Genomic DNA, 23,782 nt, shown 5'->3' on the forward strand with positions numbered 1-23,782 from the left:
TAAGGATCTTGAGATGGGAGATGATCCTGGATTATCTGGGTAGGCCCAGCATAATCACAAGGTCCTTATAAACAGAAGAGGGAGACAGAGAAGAGTCAGATGTGAAGGTGGAAGCAGAGTCAGAGCAATGAAATGTGAGACAGAGTCGACTGGCCGTGAGCCAGGGAAGCTGGGCAGCCTCTGGAAGTCCCTAGAGCCTTCACCAGGGAACATAGCTCTGCCCATACCTTGAGTTAGCTCGGTGACAATCATTTTGACCTTCGGACCTCCAAAACCATAAGATAATAAACTTGTGTTGTTTAAGCTACTAAGTTTGTGGTGATTTGTGACAGCAGCCTAAGAAACAGGTAACAGTAGCCCAGCAGCCTTCTCACTCCCTTCTTGGAACTGGAAATGCCACAGAACTAAGAGAAAATAACATAAAAACTGAGACAACCTCCTTAGGAGACAGAAGGTACTTGGATTCTAGTCTCTGAGGTAGGGCTGACAGCTTGGAGTGAAAGAGCCCAAGTGTATGGGCCAAGGCAGACTGTTGGCAGTTACTGGGTCTTTTTCTCTTCCTCCTGTTGTGTCTCCCTACTCCTTCCAGAGCCTCAGACCTAAGAGGTTCCAGGGAAGGGAAACCACTTTTGGAAAAGAGCACTGCCTCACTGAGACACCCCTAACGTTAGAGTCTCCTGGTAGAGGGTGTCCAGTCCTGAATGAGCTCAGAGCAGAATTCCTAAGGCATAGCTCACCTTACTGCTCCCCCAGTAGTGCCAGGCACTGTTCTAGGTGCCGGGGATGCAGCAATAAAGGGAACAAAATTTCTGTCCTCAAGGAGCAGAAAATAAGAAAGACACATGTTTGTAGATTTACAAGTACTCTGGGAAAAAAATCAAGGAAGATAAATGAGCAAGTGCTAAGGCTTTGGGCATAAACGGGATGATAATGAGGCCCCGCTGAGGTGCCATTTGAACAGGGTCATGAAGGAGGCAAGGGAAACAGCAGGGCGTGGGTGCTTCCTGAGCAGACAGTTTTGTGAGGCCGAGGTGACAGCAGCTGCAGAGACCTGGGGCCGAGTGGGCCTGGTTGAAGAGCAGCAGGAGTTCGTTGTGGCTGGGCTCAGAGGAGTGACAGGACTGAGGTGAGCCGTGTGGGATGCTGGATTCCACCTCTGCCTCTGGGAGCCCCTTGGAGGGCTGTGGTAAGTGAGAACGGGTGGATCTCACCTGGCCAAAGGCTGACAGGGAGCCACAGTGTGAAGCTGACAACCAGAGTCAGAATAGAAGGAAAGTGATAGATTGACAGGCGGTGCTAGTTGGAGCAGAATTCACAGCCCCAGCTGCTTAGGAGAACGCAGTCAATGCTGAAAATCCTCATGAAAAAGAGGAAATGGGTATATGAAACAGAAACAAGGAGAGAAGTAACATGGGAACAAAGAATTCAGGGCGGGGTTGAGTTGCAGAAGGAATGTAGCTGAAGACTGAAGGTAGAAGTCGAAAGCTCAGGTTGAAGAATTCTAGGGGATAAGGAGGTAGAAGATAATAGAAAAATGCTGGCACTACATTGTAAATGAATCAAACGTAAATTAAAAAAAAAAGCATACTATGGAGGCTGGGAGTAGAACTGCCCATGTCCAGATAATAGGAATTTCAGGAGCAGAGAGGAAATGATGGGTAAGGGAAAGAAAACGTTAGAAGGAGCGGCCATGAGTTTTTCATAATCATGAAAGAGGAAACATCTTCAATGTAAAGAGTGCTAAACAGGACAGATAAAAGAAAGCCCACACCAAGACAGGTTCGATTGAAATGTAACAACAGAGATGTAGCAAAAATGTCAAATCTGTTTGAAAGAGAAAGTCATGAGTGAGAAGCAGATTGATATCAAATTTCCCAGTGGCATCTGTGGACCTAAGGAATACTTTTTCAGTATCAAAGTTGTTGTCATTCAGTCGCTGTCACGTATGACTGTGACCCCATGGACTGCAGCACGACAGGCTTCCCCGTCCTTCACCATCTCCTGGAGCTTGCTCAAACTCATGTTTAAGTAGGATAACTTTAAAACTAGAATTTACAAGCTACTACACTATTATCTAAATGTGAGGATAAAGTAAATTTTTTCTCTGGCTGAAGATGACCTTGGAAGGTTTTCTACACAGAGGTCCTCTTGGAAACCTCTTGGGAGAAGTGGCGGTAGGGAGCAGGCAGTAAAATCCAGCATACAGATCTACTGGCGTGCAGCTAGTAAAGTGTGCTCTTGACTGGAAAGCAAGGACTTCGGGAGAAACAAAGATTGCTTAAACAAGACACAGCACCACAAACTGTAGAGGAGGAAATCGAGTTGGATGATTTAAATTAAGAACTGTTCATGGTGGAGTAAAAAGGCAAGCCGCAGAGTGAGACAGGTATTTGCAGTGCGTATGTCTGACAGATTGTTTATACCTAGAATTTCAGAGAAACCCCTTTAGGTCAGTGAGAAAAAGTTAGACACCCCTTTTAGAAAAAGGGACAAGAAAACCTGTAACAGTGACTTGAAGAAAGAAGTTATCCCTGTGGCTAGTGAGCATGCGGAGAGGCGTTCAGCCTTGGCAAGCATCCAGAAATGGTGAATTGAAGCCATGATGCGGCACCTCTGCACATCCCCAGCGTGGCTAAGTGAAAACGGCGGGTAGTGGCAAGTGTGCTTGAGGTGTTGGACCCTGCTGGTGGGGCGTATAAAGTGGTATAGCAAGCTTAGAAGATTTAGCAGCAAGCACTGAATGAGTAATTGTGTGCATCTACAGCCCAGCGAGCCTCTCCTAGGCTTACAACCAACAGAAATACATCTCACATTCACTTAAAGATACGTTCAAAGATGTTCATGACAGCACAGCTTGTCATAGTCACAAACTGGAGCTAACCCAAATAGCCACCCAAAATAGAATGAATTGTGGTGTGTGCATGTGACAGAATTCTCTCCGGCCATGACAGCCTTGAGGCTCATCAGTGATGTTGAATGAGAGAGGCCAGACCCAAAACATGGCCTACTGTATGAGTCCCTGATACTAAGCTTAAGAACAGGCACAACCGATCTGTGCGTCTCAAGGTCACCATGGAGGTTAGCTTTGGAAAGAATTGTGACTACAGGGAGCGTGAGGAGGACACGTGGGAGGTAGTGCTGTCCTGCTTCTTGGTCTGGGGGAGAGTGCAGTAGTGATTATATAGGTGCATGGCTTCCCTGGTGGCTCAGACAGTAAAGAATCTGCCTGCAGTGCAGGAGACTCGGGTTCAGTCCCTGGGTCAGGAAGATCCCCTGGAGGAGGTCATTGCTACCGGCTCCAGTATGCTTGCCTGGAGAATTCCATGGACAGAGGAGCCTGGCAGGCTGTACAGTCCATGGGGTTGCAAAGAGTTGGACATGACTGAGTAATTAACATTCTTGCCATCATTTGATAAGAATGTCTTTTGAGGGGTTTTTTTTGGCCATACTGATGGCTTGTGGGATTTTCATTCCCCAACCAGGAATCAGACCGGGCCTCAGCAGTGAAAACACCAAGTCCTCACCACTGGACCACCAGGGAATTCCCAAGAAAGTCTTCACTTTTGTACTCTCATGATTTATATATTTCTGTATGTAACACTTCAATAAAAAGTTTAGTAATAGTTAAGAAGAAAGGTTTAAGAAAGCCTGCATCAATAACAATCCAGAAGTAAATACCGAATAATCCTGACATGGAAGACAGGTGAGGAGAGGAGGCAGTAAAGAGAGATGGAAATGTAGTTAGTAAGTTGAAGTAATTGATGGGGAAAGAGAAAAATAGTTAACAGATCCTAATAAGTTAATGGAATAACTACCAGAAGTACGAAAGTAGAATTTATGTCTTTTATTTAACATGTTGTATTGATTAGGAAAGGTTTGCTAGCAGTGAAGAAAGACCTGAAAATTAGTCTGTTAAGTAGGGTACACACACATCTTTCCAAAAAGAATCTCTGAGGAGGACAGTGCAGTACTGCTGCTGTTAGAAACCCGGCTGCTCTGCCATGTGACTGCTTTGTGTGGGCTCAGCTCCCAAGGTGGTCACCTCAGGGTCCAGGGTGACCGCTGTAGTTGAACCGATCACATGTGCATTCAGGTAGCTGAGGAGGAATCAGGAGAAAGGGCGTGCCCCTCCCTTGTAAGGATATTTCTCAGAAATCACATAGAAGATGGCCCTTTATACCTCTCTGGCAAATTCTGTGACCACACTTGGCTTCAAAGGAGGCTGGGAAATGCCTTTCAGCAGTTGCAAGGGGTCTAGCTAAAACTCGGAATTTAGAAACTAAATAAGAATGGAAGAATAGCTATTGGGAGGTGAAAAAAACCAAAACAACAACTTTATTCTACTAGTACTTCTAGCCACCCAGTATGTGAGGGTTTTCCCTCACGCTAATCAATTCTCTGAAACCAGCTGAGTGTCCTGCAATTTAACTCAGTTCTGCAGCTGTTCATCTGGAGATGGCATCAGACCCCACAGGCTCAGGGCTCAGTCCCACCAGGTTGCCTCCCCTACAGATGCCACTCCCAAAGCCAGGGTGTTAACCTGTGCTTCTGATGACCCACTGGCTGTAAATCAGAAGTTCCCACAACCCTCTTCTCGGGCTTGATACTTTGCTATAACAGTTTACAGAACTCAGGTAGCTTGCTATTTGACCACTTTATTATGGAAATGTATAACTCTGGAACAGTGAAGTGGTAGAGATGGATAGCCAGGATGCAGGAGAAGAGTGAGGTGCTTGTGTGCCTTCTCCAGGCAGTCACCCTTTTAGCACCTCCGTGTGTTCACCAGCCTGGAGGCTCAGCAAAACTCATACTTCAGGGGTTTTTGTGGATGCTTCAGTAAGCAGGCAGAATTGATTCAACTGCTTGGCCATTGGTGGCAGAACTCAATCCCCAGCCCCTCTCCCCTCTCCAGAGGTGGGTGTGGGGGGGTAAGGGCAAAAGAGCCAACCTTCTCATCACAAGGTTGATTCCCCTGGCCAGCAGCAAGCCACCCCCCACCCCCACCAATCCTTTGGAACTTTCCAAAAGTCATATGCATGAATTGAGATGTGGGTGAAAGATCTGTGTCCGGAGGAACAACAGACACTTTTCACCTTTATCACTTTGGAGCAATTTCAGGAGCCAAAGATAGAAGACCAAAATGTAACGAAAGATGTTCCCATTCCTCTTACCACTTGAGACATTGCAACAATTTCAGAAGCTGTGTACCAAGAACCTTGCACCAAACCAAAGCATGTATTTCCTCTTCTAAATCACAGCACCATAGGATGCAGCTAGGAAACTGTCATCTAAAAGGGAAATTGAGATGGAAGGCAAGAATGAGGGGAAAAAACAACGGCAAAGTATGGTAATTAAAAAACATAGACTGAATTAGGTCCAGCTATAACGGTAATTAGAATACCTATAGATGCGTTCAGCTTATTCAAAAGACAAATCGAATTTTTTTAAAAAATAATGTTCAGTAACGTGTTGTCTGTCAGAGAAGATGTAGGATGAAATTGAGGGAATGTGAAAAGTATGTCAAGTCAATATATCATCCAGGGAATGTCAGTGATTGGCTTAATCACTGTTTTTCTTTTAAAAAAACAACCCACTCATAAAATCAATTTTCCATGTATCCTGGCAAGAGGAAAGCATAATGAAATTGTTTCCATTCAGCTTTTTTTTCACCAGTTAAAGCCACCTGATTAATTGTGAGCATCTGCAATTATTTTTTTTCCCTTTTCTGTGGATTACTCCAACCTCTCTGTTCTGCCAAGGTTTTCTGTAGATCCGGTCGCAATGTTTTTGTCTCTTTCTTAATTCTAACTTTACTTGCCTGATATCTATAAGGCCTAGTTAGCTCTGTACCACCGTCCCCTTTATTTATTTATTTATTTTCCATCATCTCCTTCTAGCTCTTGTTAACAGTTAGCTCTGTACCACCGTCCCCTTTATTTATTTATTTATTTTCCATCATCTCCTTCTAGCTCTTGTTAACAGTGTTGGTGTGTGTGGGGAAGATCACAGCCTAGCATGTTGTGAAGGCGGTGAGGATTGTGGCTACTAGTTGGTTGTTGTCTTAAGGATAATGCCAGATGCTGGGCTCTGGGTTCAGAGGGTAGACTTAAAGAGTGGACTCCTCCGCATAGCATTCAGCCTGGAGAGCGTCTGAGAGGCAGGCAGAGCGCGACGGAGCAAGGAGGGCAGGCGTGAGTGTTACAGAGCCGTTGGTCAGTGCTTGCTTCCGTGTGATGGTAACGACCTGGCGTGCCTGGGATCAGGAGATGCCTCAGGAGAAAGGTGCCAGGAGACCAGAGGCTTGGCCAGAGTATCTTTTGGGAGCAGGGGGACCATTATTTGGAGACGTAGCCTCTGTTTTCAGAATGTTCGTGGCATGAGACTCGGTCACAGTTGGTAGTGAGGTCTTGCCCCATGTCAGCTCCTTCCTACCATTGCCTGCTTCCCAGCTCGCAGTGCCCTCGGGTGTGCTCGCAAGTTGCCTGACAAGTGACAAGCGCCCAAGCATTTCCCAGGTACAGGTCAAGGCATTGTGTACAGAGGTCTTACTTTTTGATTTGTCTTTCGAAGGTAGAGTTTAAAAAACAACAAAGAGCACTTTGTATTATGTAAGTTTTCAGGCATATAAAACATATGCTTAGATAGTCATCATTAGGTTTCTTTCTTTTTTTTTTTTTTTTATTTACCTATGGCTGTGTTGGATCTCAGCTGGGTCATCGTTCATTGTGGCGTGTGACCACAAGGCATGTGGGATTTTAGTTCCTTGATCAGGTATTGAACCCGCATCCCCTGAAGTGGAAGGCAGATTCTTAACCACCAGACCACCAGGGAAGTCCCTGGGTTTCTTTTTGACTGAGTTTACTCTGAAAACTACTGGCACTATTTTCTGAAACATTGTATATGAATGTCAAATAAAATTTTTTTCATTTTCTTTCATTTCAACCAGAAGGGTTGTCTGTTTAAGAAGTTGACAGATGCTGAATACGTGTAATGGCCTTATATGGATTTTTGCCCTCTTAAGTTCAGAGAATAAAATAAGTTACCAGTGAACGATGACTAAAAAAGGGAGTATTAAGCCATGTGCCTTGAGGTTTGTATGTCAGAAATTGAATTTCACTGTCTTATAGTATCTGTAGACCTGAGTTAACAGAATCTGCTGTATGAGCCCAGCCTTGGGTAGCGACTTGTCTGCATAGGAGGTTGGGCATTCTGGCAGCACCTGGGACAGGCCTTAGATGTTTGTTGAAGTCCCCTGTGTGCCATAAGAGTGTGTCCCTTGGCTCTGCCAGGCCTCACTTAAGGAGCTGCCATAGTTCTTGGACTTCTCTGCAGCATGAAGATGAGGCTCAGTGAAGCAAATGTTCTTCAGGATTAGCGAAGGTGCATTTCTGTGGGTGGTTGAGAGCCTGGGGAGCCCTCTTTCCCTTTCCCTTGCTGTAACTTCAGAGTGTGAAGCAGAACTCAGTTCCTGACACCCATTGAGGCCCCTCAATAGTCCCTGACATCTGCCTGCAGTGTGGGTACAGGATCGCTCATCTTTATTGCTACACCCCACTTTCTTCTCACAGGGAGCCCTGGTTGACATCAGATCCAATGAGGCTGGGCACTCTGCAGGGACAACCCAGCTTAATTATTTTCTCTATTCTAAAAATAACTCCCAATCTGGAAGGAAAATCATCATTGTACTACGTATTTGAAACATTGCAGATAACTCATTTCCTTCTACCTGTCTTATGTGGATTTTGGTAGAAAACTTGATAAAATTGTTGTCAATTTAAGATTTGGGGCAATTAGTCCTTGAGTTAATTAGTCCAAAATTATGAATAAATCTAAAATAAGACACTGAAAAATACTGAAACAGAAGTTTGATACAGAGAGGTTTTTCACTTTGGTAAATTTCAGGAAACAAAAGCAGTTGCCTGGAATAGCACAGTGACACTAAATTGCCATTTTCGTGTTCTGGTGTACTTACAGCCATCTGTTTAATTTAGGTCTAGCGTTTTGAGATAATTCATCTCTTATCACCATTTTTCTTTCTCTTTCACTGGCAACTCTTATAATTCAGGGAAGCTGATGATTTATCAATCAAACCAGGATGCCCTGAAGGTCAGCCTTGTGGTTTATCTCACTGAAAGATTCAGTGTATGACCATGTGGATGAATGAGACAGGAAGACCAATTAATTTCTTTACTCTCACGTCAATAAAAATTTACCTTGAAGTAGCATGAAAACGGGCTATTTGCAATTAATTTTAAATAACTGAATGTGGAGAACATGTGTTTCTTGAGAAGACACCTTCTTCTCAAGCAAGCCTTAAAGAGGACTTGCTTCTGTGCACAAAGTCAGTAGCATTGTTTCTGCTTCTCTCTCCCAGATCAAGCACTGCGCCTAGCAGAAATTTTACTACCTCTCCAAAATCATCAGCAAGTCCCTATTCCTCAGTGTCTGCCTCTCCCATTGCAAATGGTGATAGCACTAACACCTCGGGGATGCACAGCTCCGGTGTCAGCAGGGGGTAAGAGCAGGTCCTTTCACTTTCCTTCCTCTCCCGGGCCCTCCCTCCCAGCTCCTCTGCTGCTGCCCTGAGCACATGCAGGACTCAGGTTCCCCATGAGAACCCGCTGCACGTGGCTTCTCGTTCCATTTCATCCCCCCAGTAAAGAGTGCTTCCTAGTTCTGGTGTACGTTTCTTGTCTTCCTACCAGCTGATGTTTTCCCATCACTGCGTTTGTCTGTGAAGGGATGGGCTGGCCTTCTGGCAGAATGGTTATCAGGGTGACTGTCAGCTGCTGGGGGGGTGGGGCATGGACTGCCTGCTTCTCCTCAGTGTGGCTGTGATCCTTTTTCCAGGTGTGTCAGAGCACTTGCCGTAGAGTGCAGATAGAGTGGTAGAGGAAGGTGAGGCGAGAGAGAGAGTGCACGTATACTCAGGCACTGCCAAGACCAAGCGTGGCCGGGTGGGTGTTGGCAGGCGCAGGCTTCCATCTTGGTAACCACAGTGCTCTTCCCCAAAATCACCTGGCAGCCCTCTGGAGGGATATAGAATTAGCATTTGCTGAAGCCTTTGCAACCCCGTGGACTGTAGCCCACTAAGCGCCTCTGTCCATGGGATTTCCAAAGCAAGAATACTGGAGTGGGTTGCCATTTCTTTCTCCATAATAAAGCTAGAGAGCAGAGGATTCAAACGGCATCTCTTCCCCTTAAGGATGTGCTTACCACGTATTATGTCAGGTCATGGCAACCCACTCCAGTGTTCTTGCCTGGAGAATCCCAGGGACAGCGGAGCCTGGTGGGCTGCCGTCTATGGGGTTGCACAGAGTCGGACACGACTGAAGCGACTTAGCAGCAGCAGCAGCAGCAGCATGTCAGGTCAAGGTGGGGGTTGGGGGAGCTGGAGGGCTGGGGAGGGGAGTAAAGAGAATTTATATCATGGGGTCATTATCAAGTGAGAATTCTAGAGGCCCAGGTGAAGCCCCAAGAGGCATCTTGAGGGCATGTGAGCAGCACTCACTTGATTGCTGGTGTGGGTTGTGTTTTCCAGTGGATCTGGCTTCTCTGCTTCGTATAATTGTCAGGAGTCCCCATTGACTCACGTCCAACCTGGGCTCTGCGGACTTGGAAACCTGGGGAACACCTGCTTCATGAACTCCGCTTTGCAGGTAAGGGGGAGAGCTGCCATCTCAGTTAACACCGGGTCTCCACAGTACTTGAGGCTGGGGTGGGAGTGGCCTCTGCGGTGTTGGGAGGATCCTCTCCAGGGTCCCTAATGACCCATGGTTAGTACTTCAGGAATCTGCCAGTGCATAGCCACTGGGTGGTACAGAATGGCCTCATCAGTGTTCCTGGCTTCAAAATGTCTTCTCAGTTTGGTTTGGTTTTATAGTGAAAATATTTTGAGTTTTGTTGACCCTTAGAGAATGATCTCAAAAAGTACTGAAATACATGCCTGGTTGGTTTCTAATGGGATGAGATCTCTGAGCAGCTGGTACCATGCCACTGTATTCTTGCCTGAGGCTGACCATCTTCACCAGTGAGCTATCTCAGCTCATGCCGGTTGAAACCTCATTTATTCATCCACCAAATATTTATTGGGTGCTTACTGTGTAATGGGACTGTTGGGGTCATGGGCTGGAGTTAGAGCCCAGCTACAAAGTTAAGAGGGCACAGTCCCTAATAACTGCCTTCATTTCTGACACCATTGCAAGTTTGGGGGTCCCTAAAGATGACCCTCAGTTTGTTAATTTGCTCAGACTCAGAGACTTCACTTGAAAGTAATTCTCCTTACGGTTACAGTATATTATAGGGAAAGAATACAGATTACTTGCTGCTATACTTGTGAGATATGGTAATGTAGATAACATTTTAGCAAATCAAAATCAGTAAGGTCTAAGTAAAAGTAACACATAACAAGCGGGAGGGGTTTGTGCTAGGAAAACCAGACTGCTTTAAACACCTGAAAAATTAAGCAGTGTCTGTAAATATACTGACAGAGTGAAGGAGTAAACTGCGTGATCAGGCACTTGGGATCAACGGCCTCTGCTCTCAGCTTGTCTCAGAGACAGTTCTTAGGTGGTGAGCTTGTCTCAAGACAGTGTTCCTGGAAGGTTCATCACTATGTGGCCACCAGCCTTGGCCTTTGAGAGACTGTGCCTTCCTGTTGTGAGCCCTCCAGAGAATCTGAAGGGAGTGACCTTCATTTTGTGGAGTGACCTTCACTGCTCATTTAGAACTGGGTTTTTCCTGTGTGTCTGTGTGCTTTCCAGAAGGCGTGTGAGCTGTGATCATTTCTCTTTCAGTGCTTAAGCAACACAGCACCGTTGACTGACTACTTTCTCAAAGATGAATACGAAGCCGAAATCAACAGGGACAACCCCCTGGGAATGAAAGGGGAAATTGCAGAGGCCTACGCAGAGCTCATTAAGCAGATGTGGTCTGGCAGGGATGCTCACGTGGCACCTCGAATGTTCAAGGTGGGTTGATATATGTCTTTCCTTTTTCCTATTTTGGGGAGAGTGATTTAATGTTGTAATGAAGTATTCCCTTACTTGCACTTCGGCATTAAGATGGGCTCTGAGACTGCATGGTCAGATCCTTCTTTTCTGTTCAGTCGTTTAGCACGTACTTATCTTAAGTGACTTAACCCTCACCTCTGGGATGAGGGTTCTTCAGATGCCATTTGTATTGTAAGCTGCTTGCTCAGAATGCCGTATTCTACCGTGAAAAAAGTGAAAGTGAAAGTCGCTCGGTAGTGTCTAACTCTTTGCGACCGCATGGTCTGTACAGTCCATGGAATTCTCCAGGCCAGAATACTGGAGTGGGTAACTGCTCCCTTCTCCAGGGGATCTTCCCAACCCAGGAATTGAACCCAGGTCTCCCACATTGCAGGCAGATTCTTTACTAGCTGAGCCACTTTAAATGGCTGGTACCCTAAACCAGACCATAAAAATTCAACCTAATATCCAGTATTACCTGAGATGTTCTTCCAGATTCTCTGAGACTGGAACTTACACCAACTGTGGCTTCAGTTTAGCCCCTTAAGTCAGGAATTCGGTTGACAGTCTGGGAAGGTGGTGTGAGGGGCAGTTCTCACTTGGATCCATCAGTTAGGGAGATGGGGAGGTGGGTGAACTGCAGTGGGCACTTGAAACAGCTCCTTCTTCCTTTGCTCTAAATGTTCCTGCCGAGGGAGAAGTGGCTTGCCTCCATGTGGTGAAATCTGGGAATCCTATTTGGTTCAAGGAGACTTAATGAAGCATCTGATTCACAGAGGGAAAAAAATAGCACCTAAGCTCAAGGAGAAAATTAAAACCTTATATTGTTTATTAAAATTGAAAACAGATTCTTTCCATCCTCTTGGTCACATTAATCCCTGGGCAACACGTGTAAATGACTATTCCCAGAGTTTCTGTTTCCATAGGTCTGGGCTGGGGCCTGAGAACGTGCATTTCTGTCAAGTGCTCAGGTATTGCTGATGCCACTGGTTGGGCACTGCATTCTGAGGATCAGTGACATAGAACAGTACAGGGCAGACATTTATGGCCAGGAGGGCTCTCTCTCTCTCTCTTTTTAAATTAAACTTTTTATTTTGTATTGGCGTATAGCCAGTTAACAATGTTGTAATAGTTTCAGGTGGACAGCAAAGGGACTCAGCCATACCTATACATGCATCCATTCTGCCCCAAGCTCCCCTCCTATCCAGGCTGCCACTTAACATGGAACATGGTACATGTGCTATACAGTACATCCTTGTTTGTTTTCCATTATAAATATAGCAGTGTGTACATGTCCATCCCAAGCTCTCGATCCCTTAGGAGGGCTCTTACGTACAGGAGGATTCCTTTGGCTGATGCAGGTACCATTTGTGAAGTTCTTAGGGAGACTGAACCAAAGGAGGAAGTTGGAGAAAGATTCATGGAGATGTAGTTAGGGAGTCAGTGTTTACTCTACTTGTAAGGTGGTGGTTCAGGTTCCCAATCTGTAGTCATCCTGAATTTCAGATCTTAGCCCTCTTCTTTCCGGTGAGAACTACCTGCCTTTAGGCCCTTGTGAAGTTAATGGGACTACTGGACCAAGGGTCTTCTTCCTTCTGGTCCTAGATGACTGCAAAGTTATTTCTGATGACAGTTTCCCATCTGACTTCCCTGGTTCTTTATAACTGAAAACCTTCTAATATGGTTGCTTTTATTGTAGACTCAGGTGGGACGTTTTGCCCCTCAGTTTTCTGGCTACCAACAACAAGACTCTCAGGAGCTTTTAGCCTTTCTTCTAGATGGCTTGCATGAAGATCTGAACCGTGTGAAGAAAAAACCCTACCTAGAGCTGAAGGATGCCAATGGGCGGCCAGATGCGGTATGATACTAGAGACTTTTGGACAAAAATATTCCACAGAAGCCACCTCCAGGGGCCTTCTTCTGGTCTCAGAGTATTGGTGGCGGGGCTCTGGTTTTCTCTCACTGTTATTGGTGACATGGACATGCAGTCTCATAGAGAAATGTGTTGCAGATTACAAAGGGGCTAACTCTGGTTACCTCTGATGCTCCTTGTTGGTATACCAGACCATCAGAGCCACCAGGGAAGCCCCTGAAAAAAGTGCCTGTAGTGTGGGCCTTTGGGATTATTACTCCTCTCATTAAAATCCAACTATGATTGTTAAAAGTATTTTGTTAATAATATTATTTAGGGCACTTTTTTTTTTTTTTGGCCTTGATTTTCGGATCTCTAAAGAGGGAATTTAGTATTTAAGTTATCCTATCACATTGGTGTGATCAATATGAATGCTTTAAATTTTTATTTAATTAACTTACTTATTTAATGTTTGGCTGCACTGTGTAGCCTGTGGGATCTTAGTTCCCCAACCAGGGCTCAAGGCTGGAGCACCCCTGCAGTGGAAATGTAGAGTCTTAACCACTGGGCCACCAGGGAAGTCCCTTCAATGTGAATACTTCAAAGTAGAATTCACATCTTAAAGGAAAAACCATGAGCTAGCTCATGAAGCAGCTTTTTTTAAATTTTAAATTCAAGTGGTATTTTTTAATGTGAACCATTTTTTAAAAATTCTTATTGAACTTGTTGCTTCTGTTTTTGGTTTTTCTATTTTTTTGTCCAAGAGGCATGTGGCATCTTAGCTCCCTGACCAGGGACTGAACCCACACTCACCTGCTTTGGAAGGCCAAGTCTGAACTCCAGGACGCCAGGGAAGTCCCTGAAGGGCCTTTGAATTATTGGGAGCTTTAGGAGACAGTCCCCCCCGGCAGGCCCACGTGTCCACAGTGCTGTCAGTTCGTCTCTGTCCCAGAACCTGTGCTCGCACTTTGTTACATGTGGGACTGGGCTGGCATGTGCAGTGAGTCTGGTGTGCTAAGAGCAGTCTTGGCCCTCACTGGCCTGGACCCAGTACTTGGCTACACAGACTGCCTCACAGTCCATCTCAGATTTTGCTGTGAATCATTCCGGGTGCAGAGGTTAAGAACTGGGAGATGTTGAGAATGTTTTATTTATCCGCTTTCCTTTCTTCCAGGTGGTGGCAAAGGAAGCCTGGGAGAATCATAGGTTGAGGAATGATTCTGTGATTGTGGACACGTTCCATGGCCTCTTCAAATCTACATTGGTTTGCCCAGAATGTGCTAAGGTTTCTGTGACCTTTGACCCATTTTGCTATCTAACTCTCCCATTGCCCTTGAAGAAAGACCGAGTTATGGAGATCTTCCTAGTTCCTGCCGACCCTCGCTGCAGGCCTACCCAGGTAAGAGAGTCGGCACCCTCACGTATGCCTTGTTGTGAGAGGTCTGCAGACCCAGAGTGGGGCTGCTTCCATCTGTTACGACAGGAGCTCCATCAGCTGCCTCTGAAATCCCTTGGTGCTTGCCTTGAGCGTGTGCCTGTGTCCTCCATCAGACCTCTGTGTAATCCCGTGGCATTCCAGCACATCATGGGGACTTCTGGGTGGTGATCCAGAGTCCGCCTTCCAGTGTGTGGTTCCCAGGTTCAATCCCTGGTTGGGAAACTGTGATCTCAGATACCACAGGGCCACTGAGCTCATGTACCACAAGTAGAGTCTGTGTGCCACAACTAAGGCCCGGGACAGCCCAATGAATGAAGAATTTTTTTTTAATGTGTATTGTGGAGGTCCTCTGGGCTCTGCTGTCACCTTTTCCCCCATGCTTCATTCGTCTAAAGGAACCTGGCTGATCTACTACAAAATACTTAAATCTGAACGTTAAGGAACTAGAAACAGTACTTTCCTTGGTCATGTTCACCCCTGAATCAACTGGGAGAGCCTGGCCAGAGCAAAAGGCTAGATGGAAAGGTGTTCAGCCCAGCTGGTGGCTCACTGCATGCTGCTTCTAGTTTTATTTTCTTCTGTCTAAAGAAAGATGACAAAGACTGGTTGGCAATTTGTAGAATTTTAACATTTTTTTAAAAGGAAGTAGTGACCATCTCCAAAAAGTTAAAAAAACGAAGCCATGTGTAGCAGAGAAAGAGATGGCCCAGCTTCTACGTGGTGCTGCCTGAATAGAGAGACAGACATTGAGGCCAAAGACTTCCACGTTCACTCTGCTGGCAGCTCATCTGGCCCTGTCCTCACCACGGGCACCTCCACCCTCCATGGTGCCTGCTCCTCCCAGCTCATCTCCCCGCTCTTCTCCAGAGCACCCTCGTCACCCCTCCTCTCTCTCCTCTGCAGTACCGTGTGGTTGTGCCACTGATGGGGGCCGTGTCCGACCTGTGTGAGGCTCTCTCCAAGCTGTCTGGCATTGCTGCAGAAAACGTAAGGCGGGGTGTTTTGTGGCTCTCTGCCTATTGGGGGCATTTCATAGTCCTTTGGAGTTAGTTTTCAAACTTTTAGTCACTTTTGGGGGCTGGTTCTTATGGCCAGCACATGTGATTGTATCTGGATGCCTCTGACATCCTGGTCCCTGTTCACTGTGCTCAGTGTGGCTGAGACTGTCCCTTCTGGCCTTTGGAACAGTCTTTCCATCATGGAGGACACCTGGCTGTGGTCAGAGGGCCAGGAGTGGGACTCTGCTGTCACCTCCCCTCCCTTTCTTACCTGACCTTGACCTCATCTGTATTGTGAGAAGCTTCACCTTCTTTCCTGTCCCAAAGGAAATCTTTATTTTAAAACAGTTGCTCATGCTGGCCCTTCTGCTGAGCCTGGCCCCACGTGGAGGTGGGAAAAGTGAAGACCTCTCCATGCATGAGGACCCCTCCTCCTGGAGACCCCCCAGCCCCTCCCCTGTCCCAGCCCTGGTCAATGCCCTTCTCCCCACTCCCCTTGCACCTCCTGCTGGTGTCAAGTTGTAGGTCTTGGTGGTTGGGGTTTGCTCTTTTCCTCTGTATGTGAGGATGGCTTGGGGACCTCCAGCCCCAGGGAACACCCCAGATCGATCTGGATGACGACTGGTCTCTGGTCCGCAGCCTCTTCCCACCACTCCCACCACTGGAGGGCAGATCCTGTCATAAACCTTGGGACAGGTGTTACCAGCATGTTCTCTGCTGGCGACAGCCTTGCTGCTCTCCATTAGCCCTTGACGCCTGAGCTCTGGGCCTGGCCACATTGTAATCTCTCTGGAAGCAGCACCCCTGCAGCACATTTTTTTTTCATCTGCACCTGAGTATTAAGTACGCTATTCCTGTTGATTCTTAGATGGTGGTCACAGATGTGTATAATCACCGGTTCCACAAGATTTTCCAAATGGATGAAGGTTTAAACCACATCATGCCTCGGGATGACATTTTTGTGTGAGTACTTAGGGGTTTCTGCTGTGGGGTCAGTGGAAAAATTCCAGAGGCTTTGCCTAGTTGGTGAAGATCTGGCAGCTGGTGGATTTGCCTTGACCCCTGAGCTCATGAGATGGACATTCAGGGAATTGTGGGCAGCCACCAGTGCTAAGTGCCTACAGGCACTCAGAGCTAGGCATTCCAGATACCTTTTCTCGGCGTGGGCAAGGCTGTTGTCAGCAGTTGCTCCTTGTTAAGAAAGCCTGTTCAGTGGTCCTGCAGATGATACTGCTGTCAGAAATGCTTTTCTCAAGAAGAGTCACAGCTTTGTGAGGGGTCATGGGAAGACAGGAGAAGGGACACAGTACAGGAAGGGGGTTTTTCTTTCTCCAAGCCATAGGTAGTGGGTCCTCACACTGGTGCCATCTCAGAATAACAGGGAAAGTCGATTTAAGTCAGAGAAGGCAATGGCACCCCATTCCAGTACTCTTGCCTGGAAAATCCCATGGATGGAGGAGCCCGCTGAGAGTCGGAGGACTGAGCGACGTCACTTTCACTTTTCACTTTCATGCTTCGGAGAAGAAAATGGCAACCCACCCCAGTGTTCTTGCCTGGAGAATCCCAGGGACAGGGGAGCCTGGTGGGCTGCTGTCTGTGGGGTTGCACAGAGTCGGACACGACTGAAGTGACTTAGCAGCAGCAGCAGCAGATGGAATTTTCTCATCCCTTTGGGGACAGTGCACTCCAACTGCAGCCCATCTCCTCAGCCCCTTCCAAGTCCTCTTGCCTCAGGGCTGCTCAGTGTGACTGTGTGTGTGTGTGTGTGTGTGTGTGTGACTGTGTGTGTGTGTGTGTGTGTGTGTGTGTGTGTGTGTGTGTGACTGTGTGTGTGACTGTGTGTGTGACTGTGTGTGTGTGACTGTGTGTCCATCCCTCTTCCGGGTGGGGTGGGGTGGAGCGGAAGCTTGCCTGCACCCCCCAGCAGCCGCTTGTCAGAGCAGTTTGCATGGGGACCACACCCGCATTGCATATTCCTCAGTCCCTCTCACTCAGAAATTTGTCTCTGCTGAGAGAGGTTTTCAGGGTTTGGTTCTCGTTTTGGTTTTTGGTTTGGGTTGAGGAATACAGTCCACAAGGGAGGCATTTCCTTCCCTTTATGTTTCTGGGGCCTGTAACTTCTGGTCACTCTAAAAGGAAGCGTTCTTAACCACACCCAAGATTCTTAATTCCGTTCACACAGGAGCACAGGCTGCTGCCCTACTCCCAGCCACCTTCCCGTACTTCACAGATGGAGGGGCCACAGAGCTGGGACTGTCCACTTCTGACCCCAAGTCCTCAACACAGTCTCCCTCAACTCCAGAGACTAATGTTCGAACATAGCTAAACTGAGAAGAACTGGGGCATCACCTTGTGGAAAGATTGGCGAACCACCCACAGAGGATTTTTCCAAGGGCTTGAGGGCCAGTCATTATGAAAGCAAATTGTTATGATAAGTTGATAATGGTCTTACGAAAACACAGTTGGAGCACTTAATACTTCATGAGCATGTGAGGTACTGTGAGACTGAGTTTCTTAGTTACTACCTCCACACTGTACGGTAAATGATAGATCCCATTGTCCCTGAATAAACAGAGGTTTAGGCGCTTGGCCTGGTCCCCGCAGCCAGCGAGAGGCAAGGTGGACTGGATCCCGAGCCAGCCTCCCGGTTCAAGGCTTCGTTCTTGCCCTTATGCTGGACCCTAGGGTTCTTACCTTAGAGCACATCTTAGCCGTCTTCGTGAGTTTTTCTTTGAACTCCTGCACATATTGCAGTCAGGACTGTTTGTCAGGCATCTGGGGAGGGTTGTATGTGTGTGTGTTTAGTTTTCGAGAATTGAATCAGTAAGTTTGTGTCTCCCCCTATAGGAAGAGGGAAAGACTACAGTCGGTTGCCAGCAATTTTGGTAACATCTGTTCCAGGATAAAACATCTATAAATCTCCCATGTATTCGCTAAGTAAGACACATTTTTCAAAATCATTGGTTTGTCTTTTAGTAGTTTCATTGGTTATCTTGATTTTTGAAAAAATTAAATCTGAGTCTTTTACTTGAGTGTTTTTGAACAAAGATGGCCAACGGATTTATAAATTTGCTTTCTCATTGGAAATGAAGAGTCTTTGGCTTTCTATTCTAGGTATACGTCCTGTACAGTATTTGGTTTGATCAAAGGGCAGCGCACTAAGAATGCCTTTTCTAAAAGTTGAGCTCCTTGGTGGGTCACGGAAGATGAACTTGGTGGCTGGGCCCCCCATGTGCCTTTGTGTCTGAGGTGATGGTCTGGATGCCAGCTTCAGTCTGTGTTGAGTCCCAGTTGAAGGAGCACAGACTTTAAGGCCATGGCTGTGGGAAGGAGGATCACGTTAGCCCCAGGGCCTCGGTGGTATAGGTTCACGTGTTGACAGTGACCCTCTTGAAATTCCTGACCCAGCCTCTAGCATCCTCTTGGAAATGCCTTATTCACGTTCTGTACTGAAGAACGCTCTGTTCTAGTAGCCCTAGTCCTGGCCGCCATGTAGCTGAAGTGCGGATCTCCATCGCTCACCGGAGCCTGCCATTAAAAGTGCTCTCTCGTGTGATTGACACAGGTACGAAGTCTGCAGCACCTCCCCGGATGGCTCTGAGTGTGTCACGCTTCCCGTGTACTTCAGGGAGAGGAAATCTAGGCCGTCGAGCACTTCTACCGGGGCAGTGCTGTACGGGCAGCCACTGCTGGTTTCTGTCCCCAAGCACAAGCTCACCCTCGAGTCTTTGTACCAGGCGGTTTGTGAGCGCATCAGGTTGGTGGGGGGAATGCCATTTGCTGGTTCTCTAACATCAGAGATGTCCAGTAGTCGCAGCGACTGCCCCCTGCAGAGTGCCAGTGTGGCCCTGCTGTGCTCCCTTCTCTCAGAAATACCATCATGGTGACCCTTGGGAGGGCAGGGGCAGGTGCTTCTGGGACAGTCCACGGGCATACCTGAAGCACGTGACACTGAGCACCTCAGGCTCCTCTGGTCCCTGGAGTCATGTCTTCACACTTCTCAGTCACCTGCCTGAGGAAGTCTGGTGCTTTGATGGTATTTTATATTTGAGTACAGTTTTGTTTTTTGTTTTTTGTTTTTTTTGAGTACAGTTTCCGAAGTACTCCATCATTCTGAAGCTGATCGTTAACATTACTGGGAATTTTTTTTTTACATGAGGGTGCCATGTAACAGTCATCAAAGGTTAGGAACAGACTTTCTGAGAGTCTTCAGTGACCTGGTAGTTAGGCATCTTATCTCTTGGATTCCTCTCAGTTTCTTGAAGTGTTAAGCCATACCATGATTTTTAAGGCCCTTTTATTTACATAAATTGCTTTGTGAATAGTTGAATATATAATATATAGGAATATATAATGCTCAAATATATAGGAACAACTTCTAGCTGAGGAGAGGAGAAAAATAGTGAACGGTTGCAACTAACGATTTCTTTCTTCTTCCCAGCCGATACATAAAACAGCCTTTGCCTGATGAGTCAGGCAGCTCGCCCTTGGAGCTGGGAGCCTGCAATGGCTCCAGGAGCGGCTGTGCAGGTGAGCGCGTGCCTCGGTGTGGGGCTGTGACTAGTCAAACCCCTCCTGGCCTCCCTCTTCTAAAGGTGTTGTACACTTGGGAGAGGGAGGCTCTGAGCAGGCAGGGGGAAGGGGGTGCTGGGGGCTGAGTCCAGAGAGCAGACCTGACAGCCGTGTCTGCACCATTTTGCTCTGGCAGAGCCCATTGTCTGCCTTGGACGCCTCATGGAATTTAGACGTGAAGGCTGGGTCTCACCTCAGGGAGACAATAAGCATTAATAGGACCAAGTGACTTGCCCATGGTCCTGAAGCAGAGCCAGGATCTGCCTCTGCTCTGTTGGGATTGCTGAATACACACTCGGCTGCCTCCACAGCCCGGCTCTGTCTGCAGAGCTGTTATCTGGCCCTTCCCCATCACCGTGCTGCAGCCACTGCCCCAGGCGTCCTCCCAGCCTGTCAGAAGGCAGAGACAGGCTCTCTTGGGTGTTTCTTTCTACCCAGGAAGCTACGGGTGGTGGCCAGCTCTGGACAGCTCCTGCTGTGAGAGTGAAGAGCCACGGCTGGATTAGCAGTAGGGTAACCATACTGTAGGAAACCCAGAGCCCTCGCTGCCGTCCTCCTGTGGCTTTGTGCTCACAAGCTCGTCTGAACAGTAAACTGTGTCTGACCTGCATTGTGGCTGTCATCCTGCTTTGGGCGGCCTAGGTGACTGATTTGGTGGCTTTATTCCTATAAAACTGGAAATGTCCTCCAATTCCTATGCTTCGCAAAGAGCTGAATATATAAATTCTCAGTTGCAAATGCCCACATTTCTGCATGACATGAAGGGTCTCGAAAAGTGAGAAATTGACATTAAAAAAGTAACAACCATAGACTTGGTCCTGGCAGGATGTTCCAAATCGTCCTAGTGATTTATGTGTCTATTATAATCATACTCCTATTCTTGCCCAGAATATCATGTTCTCATCCCACTAGGGACGAACAGGAGCATATTTTGTGTAGAAGTCCCACAAGCAGAGATGTTTGAGGATAGTGGTATTCTCTTAGCAGACCTGCGGTGACTTGTAGGTTCTTGGTGCTCTGGAAGTTGTGGCACTGTGACTCCCAGCTTGAGGTGTGGAGGTGGACTTCAAGAAGTCACTGTATCATACCTTTGAATCTTGGTTTATCCATCTGCAAAATGGGATGATGACAACAGCTTCACAGAGTTGAAGTTACAATTTAATGAGGTAGTGTGGTTAGAGTATCTGGCACATGCTAGATGCTCAGTTAATAATAGCACCATGTAAGTATTTGCTGTTGTTACACACTTAGCCTAGTTTCTTAGACATTCCATCTGTCATTCTCCTAATTAGGAAGAATTACTGCCTTCTTTCAAATCCCAGCAGTGAGTCTTGGTGCGTAGGCTTCAAACTCTTGTTTAATGTTGAAATAATTCTCACTTCTTTACTGTCATGGCTGCTTGTTAGGTCCATGGTGGCTGTCCTGCTGAGTCTGAGTCCCTGGCAGGGCTGGGTGTAAACGGCGCAGTGCCACTGCTCCAGGAGTGAAGTGAGCTGGTTAGGGAAGGAACCTCTGTGAGAGCTGGGACTGGCAGTCTCGTGCACACTGGCTGTTTCAGAGCACTGTTCATGGGGACCCATGTCACACCCTCATCCATGGCTCTGCTGTTCCTGGGGCCTGGCAGGGAACTGTGCTGCATTATCCTGGGCCCGACTTTTCCTTCCTCATGAACACTCCCAAGACACACTGTCCTTGAAAGTGAATTTTTATGGACAATATACATCTGACCTCTTTTCATCAGTTTCCATTTCTACTGCTATTTCCCTGACTATATAAACTTCTTATTTTGAATCTTTTCTTCCCCTGTTACTTTTACATCACCTTTTGGAGTTGTCCCCATCTTTGCTGAAATGACATACCTGATACCTTAAGCTTTCCCCTTTGGCTGCCCAACAGCAAAAAATATGATCATGGATCTTTTTATTGCAGCCATATGTACCAGCCAGTTTTCTGGGAAAAATACTCATCAGTGTATGTCTGTACAGTGCCTCTTAAAGCTCTGTCTCTCTCTCTCTTTTTTTAATTCTCTCTCTCTCTCGTTTTTCGTGGGGGAGAGCTGTGCAGTGCCACTTGGCTTACAGGATCTTACTTCCCTGCTGAGGAATTCAGCCCTGATCCACAGCAGTGAAAACACTGGGTCCTAACCACTGAAGCACCAGGGAATTCCCCTTCTTAAAACTCCTGAAACTTGGCAATCCAAAGGAATAAAGAGAAAAAAGGAGGGGAGGATCCTGTATGCCCTGTTACTGGGACCTGTCATGGCAGCTGCACCTGGAGGACATTCAGGAAATACTTGCTGAGAGAGTCAGCAGGTTCCTTGTGGAGGAACTGAAGATTTTCACTTAATATTTGTGTTATCATGTTTAAAAATTTGCATTTAAATTGTTTCTTACCAGCCTGTCTTCCTGAGTATTGAGTATGTGTTTAATTTTGGTCTTTTGGTGATTTCCTTAGTGGTCCAGTGGTTAAGACTCTGTGCTTCCACTTCACAGGGCGAAGATTCGGTCCCTGGTCAGGGAACTAATATCCCACATGCTGTGTGGCCAAAAAAAAGAAATATTTGGTCCTTTTCTCTCTGTTGGCCTAATGATCAAGTTGAAGAGTCAGACTGTGTCAGGTGAAGCCCAGTAAAGTAACCAAGTGTTAAGAGGCCCAAATTTAGGACTGGCAGGATTGCTGACTCAGGTTTGTGCCTTTGCCTGATTCCTTGAACCTCTCTGGGCCCCTGCGTCCTCCTCGTGGAATAGCAGTGCCCTCTTGCCTGCTGACCAGGTTGTGAAGAGGGTCACGCGTGAATTTAAGTGCCTTGTGAATGCAGAGAAGTGTATATAGTTTCCCATGCACAGGACAGAACCTGGAAGGAAGCACCACACTTAGGCATGAAGTACAAATTTCAGCATTGAAACAGTGGCATGTTCCGTACACTGTTTTTTTTTCTTTCTCATTTGTGTGCTAGGTGAAGATGAAGAAGAAATGGAGCATCAGGAAGAAGGCAGAGAGCAGCTCTCAGAAACGGAGGGCAGTGGGGACGATGAGCCGGGAAGTGACCACGGTGAGGCCACCCAAAAGAAGAACAAAGGCCGGCCTTGCCCCAGAAGGCTTTTTACCTTCAGCCTCGTGAACTCCTATGGCACAGCTGACATAAATTCCCTTGCCACTGATGGGAAACTACTGAAACTCAACTGTAAGCACCTTCTCTGACTTTGCAAACTCGGCTTTGGGGGACTTAGGGTCTACTGGAAAGTCCTTTGTACTCAGCACTCACCACATTGGGCTTCTGTAGTGTCATCATGTGACTCCGGGGACAGACACTTGAGTGATCCTTGGCTGGCAGCTCCCCAAAGACCATTTCAGAAACGGAACCTGGCTCTAGCCCTTCCTGCCGCCGCTTCCTCGGCCTTCTTGTCAGGCTTTTCTCTTCAGTCCTTGATGACTTCAGAATGAAGTACGCTGTCCCTTCAGTCCCACCACCCTTCGGGACCTTTGCTGTCAGTGATAACACTTCTCGTGACCCTCCTTAGGTGGCAGCATTTCCCCGGACATAGGAGAATAAATGCAGATTTCTTTTGTTCCATGAGAATACTCTAGAGATGCGGCCCGTCTAGAGGATGCGCATGGATTTCACAGGCTGTTACCTGGAGCCTGATTTGATCTGTAGACAAGAAGGGACATCCACATGGAGTGTGTGTTGTGTGTTGAAAGTGCATGTGGATGATGAAGGTGCCCGCCCAGGGTCAGGAAGGGAGCTGCAAAAGCATCTCGTGTCTTTAACTTTCTTCATTAGAGAAGAGATTTGCTACATGTTCTCCAGCTAGCTACCTTGCTTTCTTCCCTTAAAAAAAAAACAAAAAACTTAAAAATACTGAGTTTTTGAAACAGCTTTATTGAGATCGCTTTGGATCTCTATGTCTGTCAGTCTTTCTGTAGCTCC

At 46.9% G+C, this 23,782-nt stretch overlaps 1 protein-coding gene across 6 annotated transcripts in view; it reads left to right on the forward strand.

The window, feature by feature from the left end:
* USP4 (ubiquitin specific peptidase 4) overlaps positions 1-23,782 on the forward strand; it is a 39,735-nt gene that overhangs the window by 9,655 nt on the left and 6,298 nt on the right. Inside the window, exons 7-17 of one of the 6 annotated variants that reach the window (XR_011563142.1) lie at positions 8,375-8,515; positions 9,542-9,659; positions 10,797-10,970; positions 12,691-12,849; positions 14,018-14,242; positions 15,185-15,268; positions 16,148-16,242; positions 17,462-17,773; positions 18,127-18,216; positions 18,688-18,844; positions 19,721-19,811. Coding sequence is in view for 3 of the 6 variants with exons in the window: in XM_019984680.2 (XP_019840239.1) it covers positions 8,375-8,515; positions 9,542-9,659; positions 10,797-10,970; positions 12,691-12,849; positions 14,018-14,242; positions 15,185-15,268; positions 16,148-16,242; positions 18,845-19,036; positions 19,721-19,809; positions 22,808-23,035 (1,505 nt within the window). In the remaining 3 variants the exon portion in view is untranslated. Of the gene's footprint in view, positions 1-8,374; positions 8,516-9,541; positions 9,660-10,796; positions 10,971-12,690; positions 12,850-14,017; positions 14,243-15,184; positions 15,269-16,147; positions 16,243-17,461; positions 17,774-18,126; positions 18,217-18,687; positions 19,037-19,720; positions 19,812-22,807; positions 23,036-23,782 lie in introns of those variants that run through there. The other 5 variants (XR_011563143.1, XM_019984680.2, XR_011563141.1 and 2 more) reach the window with 5 other exon arrangements.

Source organism: Bos indicus, chromosome 22, assembly GCF_029378745.1.
Source record: "Bos indicus isolate NIAB-ARS_2022 breed Sahiwal x Tharparkar chromosome 22, NIAB-ARS_B.indTharparkar_mat_pri_1.0, whole genome shotgun sequence".
NCBI lineage: Eukaryota > Metazoa > Chordata > Mammalia > Artiodactyla > Bovidae > Bos > Bos indicus.